General features: G+C 40.8%; 1 protein-coding gene across 1 annotated transcript in view; it reads left to right on the forward strand.

The window, feature by feature from the left end:
* Window positions 1–10,415, forward strand: part of CSMD2 (CUB and Sushi multiple domains 2) — a 972,087-nt gene that overhangs the window by 909,047 nt on the left and 52,625 nt on the right. Inside the window, exons 55-56 of the mRNA XM_007950414.1 lie at window positions 5,124–5,297; window positions 9,822–10,010. Coding sequence (XP_007948605.1) covers window positions 5,124–5,297; window positions 9,822–10,010 — 363 coding nt within the window. The remainder of the gene's footprint in view (window positions 1–5,123; window positions 5,298–9,821; window positions 10,011–10,415) is intronic.

The following is a 10,415-nucleotide window of genomic DNA, read 5'->3' on the forward strand; positions in this document are numbered from 1 at the left end:
GTAAACTGTGGTCAATGACATGAGACAAACTATATGTGAACTGCTGTATGGAAAGTGAATTTGCTCTGTAAATCTTCACCCAAATAAAATAAATAAATATAAATAAATAAATAAATAAATAAATAGCTACCTTATTGGTTATGTTGTTTATATCTTCTATATTGTTACTTATTGTCTGCTTAACTTGTTTTGCTCTGAGAGATGTATGTTAAGTTTTCCTATTATTAATATGCTTCTGTCTATTTTTCCTTCTATCTCTTGTAGTTTCTGCTACATAAAAGTAGTTGCTGTATTATTTGGGTATTATAAATTGTGGTTGTTAGCCTTTAAAAATGTCCTTTATCCTTTTTAATATCTTTTTATTTGAATTCTGTGTTTTCTAATATTAGGATTGCAATTCCTACTTTCATCATTTTTCCATTTGCTTAGTATATGTACACTTGTCCATCATTTATTTTAGCATTGCCAAGTCACTTAAATTAGGTACATCTCTTTTATACAGCATAGACTTGGGTCTTGCTTTGTGAGCCAATTTGAAATTTTTTTCTTTTAATGAGTGGATTTGATTCATTCACATTGCACTCATATGACTGATAATGTTTAATTTCAGTTCTGTTGTGTTTTATGCAAGTATTATGTGTAAAACATTACATTTATGGCATTTCTCTTGCTATGTTTCCTTTGCTTTTTTCATTTATTTTGGTATTTAGGAAAGTTTGTATTTTTGTTCTGTTATTTACCTTTGTACTAGTAACACTTAAATGCCATTAGTGCATTTCCTTAACCATTTTGTATATGGTTTATCAATTTTAGTGGTATCCTTTGACTTTCACTTAATGACTATACCAAAAACCAAAACCAAACTCACTGCTGTCGAGTCAGATCCGACTCATAGCGCCCCCCTCCTTGGGTTTCCGAAGCGGTATCACTGTGGAAATAGATTGCCCAACTTTCCTTCCGAGGAGTGGTTGGTGGGTTTGAACCACCAGACTTCTAGTTAGCAGTCAAATGCCTTAGGCACTACACCACCAGAGCTCCTTTAATGACTGTACAACAATCAAAATAAATTTATTCTACTTTCCTTTTTTCCTCTTCCTTCTCTTGTCATTTTCAGTTGCCTAATTTATATTTTGTCAGAGCATAAAACATTTATTATAACATTTATATATTATTATTATACCCTTTCCTCACACTTAGGGAGCTAAAGGGCTTAAGATATAAAATCCTTGGATATAAAGATCCTGGGATATAAAATGCTTCATCACAATTTCTTTCTTTGAACTTCTTAAAAATGCTTCTCTACTATTGTTTTGCTTGGCATGCTACTCTCAAGAATTCTAATATTAGTTTAAGTCTGTTGTTCTTGTAGGTTATTTGATGCTGTTGGCTTTTTTTTCCCCCCGAAGACTGACAAGTTTTCTTTATCCTTAAGCCTGTTTTTATTAGGATATCCCTCAGAGTTGACCACATCAAGACAATTTTACTGGGTATACTGTGGACCTTTGAATATGTCAATTCAGGTCTTTTATTTCTGACGCATTTTCTTGGATTATAGTTTTAAATACTAGTTCTATTCCATTGTTTCGTTTTTTCTTCATGGACTCAAATTATGTGTGTGATGAATCTTCTTTGCCTACTTATCTTCTACTCCAGCCTCCTTCCTTCTTATCATTTTTGCGTCTTTCTTCATCTGGTTTTAGTTCTCCTGTTTGTCTGACTTTCTACAATGTTGTTAGGTATCATCAAGTCAGTTTCAATGCATCGTGGCCCTATGTACGATGGAAGTCATTTGAGAGGATTTTCCCTTGGGCCGCTTATAATTTGGTCTTTATTTCTGAGATGAATTTGTCTTTTTCTTCTATTTCTTTCCTGTGTTTAATCAATTATCCTCTAATTGTCCTCAATTATCCTCATTTTTGTCCATTTATATTTTCAGTTTTTTTATTTTCTGATTCCCAAGGTGTTTTATTCCTATCTCCAAACGCTTATTTGAGATTATCTATTTCTGTTTAGAGTGCTTTTACAATTTTCTTCTACTTCATGTGTTTTGTTTTGTTTGGTGGGATTTTCAACACCTGAGATATCTTTATTATTTTCTGTTTTTTTCTTATAGCAACTTTTTATAGATGTAGGCTGATTTTTTTCTACACATTTTGTGGATTTAGGGTAATTCACAATAACACCTTCTTCAGTCTTTGTTGCAAAGTATGGCATTTTTGCTTTGTATTGTTTTATTGCGTGTGTGTGATAAGGAAAAAGTTTATGCCCTCCGATTCTTTTTCATTTGTTTTTCTTTTGTCTTGCAGATCCCAAACTTCACCACCAGCCCTCCACACACACACTTTGCTGCTTCTTCCCTTCACTGCCCAATCTCAGAAGGATATCTCTTACCCCTTCCTGTCTTCCTTCATTTCTTTCTTCCTTCCGCCCTTCTTTCTTTTTAATAGTTTTCCTCCAGAAGACATGGAGGAGAATCACACACACTTTTAAGTCCCTTCTTTGTAGTCAGTTCACTAACATATCAGGATTCTCTTTCAATATTTTTACATTCAAGATATAGTTTCTCTTTCTGACAGTGATTTTCGATCAATTTTAAGCAGCTCTTCACCTGTTCCTTATTTCTCTTTTCCATAAAGATTTTTGGTATATTCTTGCTTCTCAAAAAGACTTGGAGCCTAAGAGAGAGTTCTGATTGGGTTAGTGCTTATTAAAGGGTGTTTGGAGTTTGTAGCTCTCTCTGTTTTCTAGTTATTCTGCAAGTCTGGGTTCTCTATAGCTTAATTATTCTTTTATTAATCTGGCATTTTAAATGTAAGTGACCACCATCATCCCTCAGCTGTCTGGAAGTAATTTGGAAAAATTCTTCATTTCGAAAGTTCCCTCAAGTGAACTTTTAAAGTGTGGGGTTTTTGTTTTTATTTTTCTTCTTAGTTTGCCTTTTAATATATGAAACAGAGCAATAAAGTAATAAAACTTAACTCAGTAAACAGTGCATGATTTTTGAATTGCAAATGTTTTGTTATGGTGCAGTCCCTAAGGCATTTGACTGCTAACCAGAAGGCTGGCTGTTCAAACCAACCAGCCACTGGACAATCTACTTCCGTAGTAATACTTCCTTCAGAAACCCAAGGAGGGATCACTACGAGTTGGACCCAACTCAATGGCAGTGAGTTTGGTTTGGTTTTGGTATATATTTACCACAAGGTTAAAACATAATCAATGCATGGAAATTAGTCTTAGTAACTCCTTAAGTTATAAGATTTATGAAAAGCAAGATCCAGCTATATTCAGTCACCCTTCTAATTGTGTGAGGATAAAACGTATTTGGGTTCCTATAGAAGATACAAATTCAAATGCCTTCTGGAAGTTGGCATTTAAGGTGTAAAGAGGTTTGGGTTATAACTAGGGAATGTTGAGGTCTGCACTAAATGAAGAATGTCTGCCTAACCTAAAGGCATTCGATTCTATTTCTGGTCTCTATTGAAAATCAGTATAATAAAATAGTTAGGCACTCAGGCCCTGGACCAAGATTACCTGGGTTCACATCCCAGCTTTGTCACTAAATATGTGATGTGACTATATGACAGTACACAAGTTAGTTCACCTCTCTAGGTCTTAGTTTTATTATCTATAAAAAACAGATACCGCAAAGATTATTCTGAGCATTAAATTGCTTAATGCATATAATGTTTAAAACAGTGCCTGGAATAGATGTTAAGTAGCTGCTGGTTTTGTAGTTGGGTGGGGGGTGGTGGTGATGATGATGATGATGATGCCACCACCTGTCAGATTACAAGCCCCATTCTCTGGTAGAGCACAGGTATTTTGGAGTATCTAGAAAAAGGAAGGCAAAAGTAGTTCTGGGCACTGTGTTAGCCAGCATCACATACAAATTCAAGGTTTCCAATATCAACCGGCCTCTCAGAACCTTCCAACTCTCCTTCTACACTTCCCAAGTTATCTCCCTTTCCCATTCTCCACACAGTTGTTTCACAATTTCACCCCTGTTCAGAAGACTCAGACTCTACCACCTCCACCTATATTCTCAACAAATAGCTAGAGCTGATAAAAGCTGAGTTGGGGAATGTAGCTTAATGTGAGGGTCAAATGGGACCTGTTAAATGAAGCCCAGAATGCAGCAGATACACATACCCCATAAAGTAGCACTTCTCTGGGGCATGCATCCCTACACTGTGGGGAGAGCCTGCCTCCAGAGTGTGCTCTCTGCAGGCAGATAGGTCCCAACAGGGAGAAGGCAGAGCTGAGCCAAACATAATGGCTTGTTCTTCCCAAATTGTGCAGATCGGTGTCTCTAATTTCCTGAGCAGAGTAAGTAAAGGAGCATAAAGAGAGGCCAGGCCTTACACTAATGAAGCTCTCTTAACAAGGAAAGAGCCAATGAGTGAGGGTGAGGGGTCTTTCCAAACAGCAGCTCTCATTCTCTGCAGTTTGTCTGGACTATTGCTCTAGCAGGGAACTCCTTGCACCAAGGCTTGGTTTTTATTGACTTTGGCTCTGTCAAGGTTGGCCCAGGAGGTGAAATAAGTCTGAATCACCTGATGGGTCATCATCTTTACTTCTAACAATGATGAAGACAGGAGGCCAAGGGGATCAGAAGCAGAGGAAATAAGGCAGGACTGACCACCTGAACCACAGAGAACTACAACCCAGTCCTATAAACCCCTATGGGAAGTCAATGATTTATCTTGAGTTATCCAAGCTTAGGAGCTCTGGTGGTGTAATGCCTAAGGCATTTGACTGCCAACCAGAAGGCTGGTAGTTCAAACCCACCAGCTACTCCTCAGAAGGAAGATTGGGCAATCTACTTCCATAGAGATACTACCTCGGAAACCCAAGGAGAGGTCACTATGAGTTGGATCCGACTTGATAGCAGTGAGTTTGGTTTTTTTGGTTTGGATCCAAGCTATGGACATGCCTTAAAGAAAGATGCAATGTCCCCATTATGATGCTAAGAGATAAAGGTTTTTGCAGCAAAAGAGATTGAAATTAGACTTTGGGCTGAACTTCCCTGATATGCATGAAAAATGCCAGGTGAGAAGAGGTTGACCTTTTTTTGGGTGTGGACTAATAGAAGTGCTTACTTTTTTCTGTTTTGGTTACAGCAATCACCTGCGGACACCCAGGTAACCCTGTCAATGGCCTCACTCAGGGCAACCAGTTTAACCTCAACGATGTGGTCAAGTTTGTTTGTAACCCTGGGTATGTAGCCGAGGGGGCCGCTAGGTCCCAATGCCTGGCCAGCGGTCAGTGGAGCGACCTGCTGCCCACCTGCAGAAGTGAGTTATCCTTCCTCTTCCACTGTACCCCCAGCACCTCTGCTGTCTATGATTCTGTAGCCAAGGAGCAGAAGCCAATAAATTCATTGGCATCATTTTGACTCAGATGGGGAAGACCTGAGGGAAAGCAGGAGTATAAAAGGGAACTTTTTCAAACCCGTACTAGATATATTTTCATAAAATTTCATCACAGTTATATAAGAAAAGCAAAACTTAGTTTCATCTTTCAAAATAGAAGTGGAAAGCAGCCTTGTTACATTTTGTAGAGCAAATAATTTATCATTATCCTATAGAGCCCCATTCTTGATGAAAAAAAAATAAGCAGGGGAATTAGAATGAAAAATAAAAAACAGAGAATATAAGAGTTGGAATGAAGGGAGAAGGAAAGAGGCAGAGAGACATAGAGAAGATACCAGACTCAAGAGGATATCCTAGCCCATGGGAGTGATTTAGGAATAAATCACTAAATCTTTCAAGGAGCTCTGGTAGCATAAGGCACTTGACTGCTAACCAGAAGGCTGGTGGTTCAAACCCACCAGCCACTCCTCGGAAGGAAGGTTGGACAATATACTTCCGTAGTGATACTGCCTCAGCAACCCAAGGAGGGGTCGCTGTGAGTCAGGGCCCACTCGACGGCACATAACAACAACAACAAGCTAAAGCTTTCAGAGGCTCTTCACAGCAGTGAAGCACCAACGGCCTGTCCGCCCCTCACGGACAATGGTCTGTCAAACTAAAGGACATACAAGTGGAGAGTTAGATCCAGGCTGAACACCAGTGTGCCTGGTCCTGATGGTCCAAGTCTTCATAGCTACAAGAGGTGAGAGTCTCTGGAATGGTGACTCTTCGTTGCAGTGTTGGAGTTACAGCGTGTCACAACTCATATGTAACTGATATTAAAGGATCAAAATTTTCAAATTATTGTTTTAAAACAAATCAAAAAAACCCAGTGATGTCAAGCTCCAAGCTCACTGCCATTGAGTCGGACCCGACTCGTAACGACCCCACCTTGGGTTTCCGAGGCAGTATCACTAGGGAAGTAGATTGCCCAACCTTCATTCCGAGGAGTGGCTGGTGGGTTTGAACCGCCAGCCTTCTGGTTGCAGTCATATGCCTTAGGTACTACACCACTAGAGTCTTCCAATTCATAGCAACTGTGAAGGACAAAGTAGAACTGCCCCATAAGGTTTCCAAGGCTGTAAATCTTTACAGAAGTAGATTGCCACATCTTTCTCCCACGGAGCGGCTGTTGGGTTCACACCATTGACCTTTGGTTGGCAGCTGAGCACTTTAACCATTGTACCACCAAGACTCCTTCAAAATAAGATACTAGCCCTAAAGGAATATCCCCCTTCTTAACATTTCTAGATGCCATTTTTGAATGAGAGAAGGTTCCAGAATACTCAACAACACTTGCCATGACCTTGTGTTGTGCCTTCCCTCCATCATCCAATCAGGCAGAGAACTGCTGCTTTGGGGAGTCACTGTTTCATATCCTCCCTTCTCCTCAGGGCCCGCGTACCATCAGCCCTTCTGTCTCTCTCCTGTAACCAGCTCCTCTCTTCTAGTACCTTTCCTATGTAGTGTGCTCAAGGGCCAGCTACTCTAGGAATCAGAAGGCTGGGCTAAAATCATTAGAAACATGGCCTGTGGTGCTGCTCCCTGTTAGCCCATGCTCTGCCCTGATCTATCTAAAGTGCAAATCTGATCAAGTCCCTCCCTGTTAAAAGGCTTCCAAGGCTTCCTGTTGTCTTCAGGGTCAGGGGACTCTTCCCCATTGACTTACAGGCCAGCCTCCTGTACAGCCTCATTGCTCTCCACTTTCTCCATCCCTGACCTCACCTTCGCCATTGGGGTCCCAGCCACACCAGACCTCTTTCATTCCCTCACATGTACCATGTGTCCCTGTGCTCCCCCCCAGAGTATTACACACACCACTTCCTCCAATGAATTCTTCTCTTTCCCCTTCACCCTCTCTTTACCTTGGTGATTTTTGTTCAACCAGCTCTGATAGCGTACTGCCTAAGGCACTTGACTGCTAACCAGAAGGCTGGTGGTTCAAACCCACCAGCCACTCCTCAGAGGGAAGGGTGGGCAATCTACTTCTGTAGTGATATCGCCTCGGAAACCCAAGGAGAGGTCGTTATGAGTCGGGTCCAACTCAATGGCACATAACAACAACAACATTAAGAGTCAGGTTTGGAAAAATAAAAAGTCAGCTTAAATGTTCTTCTGGGAAGGCTTTCCTGCTCCACCACCTGGATTTGGATAAGTGCCCTACTTTGTGCTTCCAGAACACTCTCTACTGTCCCTTATCAGAGCACTTATCAAATAGGACTATTGTTGTTGTTATTATTTATCTATATATCTGTCTATCTATCCACCCCCCTTCCAGGGGACAAATCTCTGGAGATAATTCTGATTGCCACAACTGGAGGGTTACTATTAGCATCTATTGGGTAGAGGCTGGGGATGCTGCTAAACCTCCTTCAGTGCACAGCACAGCCTCTACAACAAAAGATTATCAGCCCAAAATGTCAGTGGTGCCAAGGCAGAAACACTCTGCTCTAGACTACATTCTGTGATACTTGTTGTGTCCAGTACAATGCCTGGCACACAGTATATTTCAGTAAATACCATGAATGAATTAATACCACTTGCTTATATTATGACCTAAACCTCTTTTAGCCTGTTTTCTCAGTTATCAAAAAAAGATAGGCATACCTTCCTTAGCTGAATAGGACTATACTCCTAAATATATTTGAGTGTTTGACAAGTTTGACAGAGGATATTTCGACATATGTATTTATATGAGCTACAAATATATATAAGGAGCTTTGATAGCACGGTACCTAAGGCATTTGACTGCTAACCAGAAGGTTGGCAATTCAAATCCACCAGCTGCTCCATGAATATAGTAGAGCATACAGGGGGCAAAGTTCTGAAAACTTCTTAGCCATAACCAAACACCTTGAGAGAACGGGTCACTTGGTCTAGTGGCTCGGGACCATAGTCTTGGGGGCACTAAGGTCAATTGGCATAACATAGTCCACAAAGACAATGTTCTACATCCTACTTTGATCAATAATGACCAGGCTCTCAAAAGCTTGTGAGCAACCATCTAAGGTTCAACTATTGGTCTTCCCTCAACCGGAGCAAAGAGTGGAGAAAATAAATGACCTAAGGAAACAATTAATCCAAAGGATTAATGGGCCATGTAAACCCCATCTTCCATGACTCTGAGACCAAAAGAGCTAGATGGTGCCCAGCTACCTACCAGTGCTGACTGCTGTGAAAGGGATCACAACAGGAGGTCTCAGCTAGAGTGAAAGAAAAATTAGGAACAAAATCATGAAAAAGACAAGACTTACTAGAAAGATAGAGACCGGTGGAAGCCCCGAGACTATAGCCCTTAGAAACCCTTCAAGCCTGGAACTGAACTCAATCCCATGGCATAACTTTCAGGCAAATGACAGATAAGCACATAAGAGGAACAATAATACCGGGGAGGTACACACTCATTAGAACAATCAAGCATACGAGATCAAAAAGGCAGCATTTGTCAAGGGGTAAAGCTCAGAAGGCAGAAACGAATAGGAAAGAAGGATGAAGGGAGATGGTAAACTCAGGGAGCAAATGGGAAGAGTGCCGTTACATTGTGGGGAATGTAATGAATGTCTCAAAACTGTGTGTATGAAATGTTAAATGGAAAACCAACTTGCTCTGTAAACTTTCACCCAAATCACGATTAAAAAAAGAAAGAAAAGGAAACGAAAACTCTATGGGGGCAGTTATATTTTGACACACATGGGGTCAGTGCAAATCAGAATCAACTCAATGGCAACTCGCTTGTTTTTTAAGAAAAGAAATAGCTTGTTGGCCACCTCATAGGATGAGCATGAGGCTCAGATGGATGTGAAAGTGTATTACAAGCAAATGCACACATCATGGGTTATTAAGAACATCATTATAAAATCTCACTCTGGCTTTGAGTTAAACTATTTTAACATCATAATGTCAAATTTGACATTACAAAATCAAATTTATCCCTTAGGTTGTTAATCTCTCCCTGAAATACTCATAAAGGTGATTAAAACAGCTTCTCAAAGAGCCTAATCCCTGTTCAAGTCAACTCAAATGCATCAGTTTTGCAATCAGGGAGCTTTGCAGGGGAAGAAACATTGAGCTAGGGGTAGGGGCTACAGAGACTACACACCCCTGCCCTAAGGGAACTCACATATTCCAATAACCCACAATTCAAGCTGGTAAAACCAGCAGTAGGGGTCTGTGCAATGTACCACTGGAAAGGAGGAGGTTAACAAGTATGGAGGAAATGGGAAGGAAGGGAGAGGTTGTAGGAGCCTCAGGACCAGCTCACCTTCCCAGGCAGGATCTGCTTTGTGTTGTCTAGTGTTTGTCTGAAAATTTCACATGCCTGTTTGAACTTCTGAATGCTCATTTTTGAAAGCTTGATAAAATCCTCAGGACCAGATAACTGCCTCTAATTGACCCATTCCATTGCAGTCATCAACTGTACAGATCCTGGGCACCAAGAGAACAGCACTCGTCAAGTCCATGCCAGCGGCCCACACAGGTTCAGCTATGGCACCACAGTGTCATACCAGTGCAACCACGGATTCTACCTCCTGGGCACCCCAGTGCTTACCTGCCAGGGAGATGGCACATGGGATCGTCCCCGCCCCCAGTGTCTCTGTGAGTGGTTTCTATTTGTGTAGGCTCAGTACTAATGTCCCCTATTTTCATTCCTGATTTTAATAATTTGAATCTACTCCCTTTTTTTTTTAATTGGTCGCTTTTGTTGATCCTTTCAAAGAACAAATTTTGGTATTAATGATTTTCTCTATTGTTTTTCTATTCTCAGTTTTATTTAGGGAGCTCTGGTGGCGTAGTGCCTAAGCACTTGACTGCTAACTAGAAGGTTGGCGGTTCAAACCCACCAGCCGCTCCTCGGAAGGAAGATGGGGCAATCTACTTCTATAGTGATACCCCTTCAGAAACGCAGGGAGGGGGTTGCTATGAGTCCGAGACCACTCGACGGCACATAACAACAACAACATTTTATTTATCTCTGCTGTAGTCTTTACTATTTCCTCTCTT

Source organism: Orycteropus afer, unplaced genomic scaffold, assembly GCF_000298275.1.
Source record: "Orycteropus afer afer isolate SDZICR_OR568_19922 unplaced genomic scaffold, OryAfe1.0 scaffold00272, whole genome shotgun sequence".
NCBI lineage: Eukaryota > Metazoa > Chordata > Mammalia > Tubulidentata > Orycteropodidae > Orycteropus > Orycteropus afer.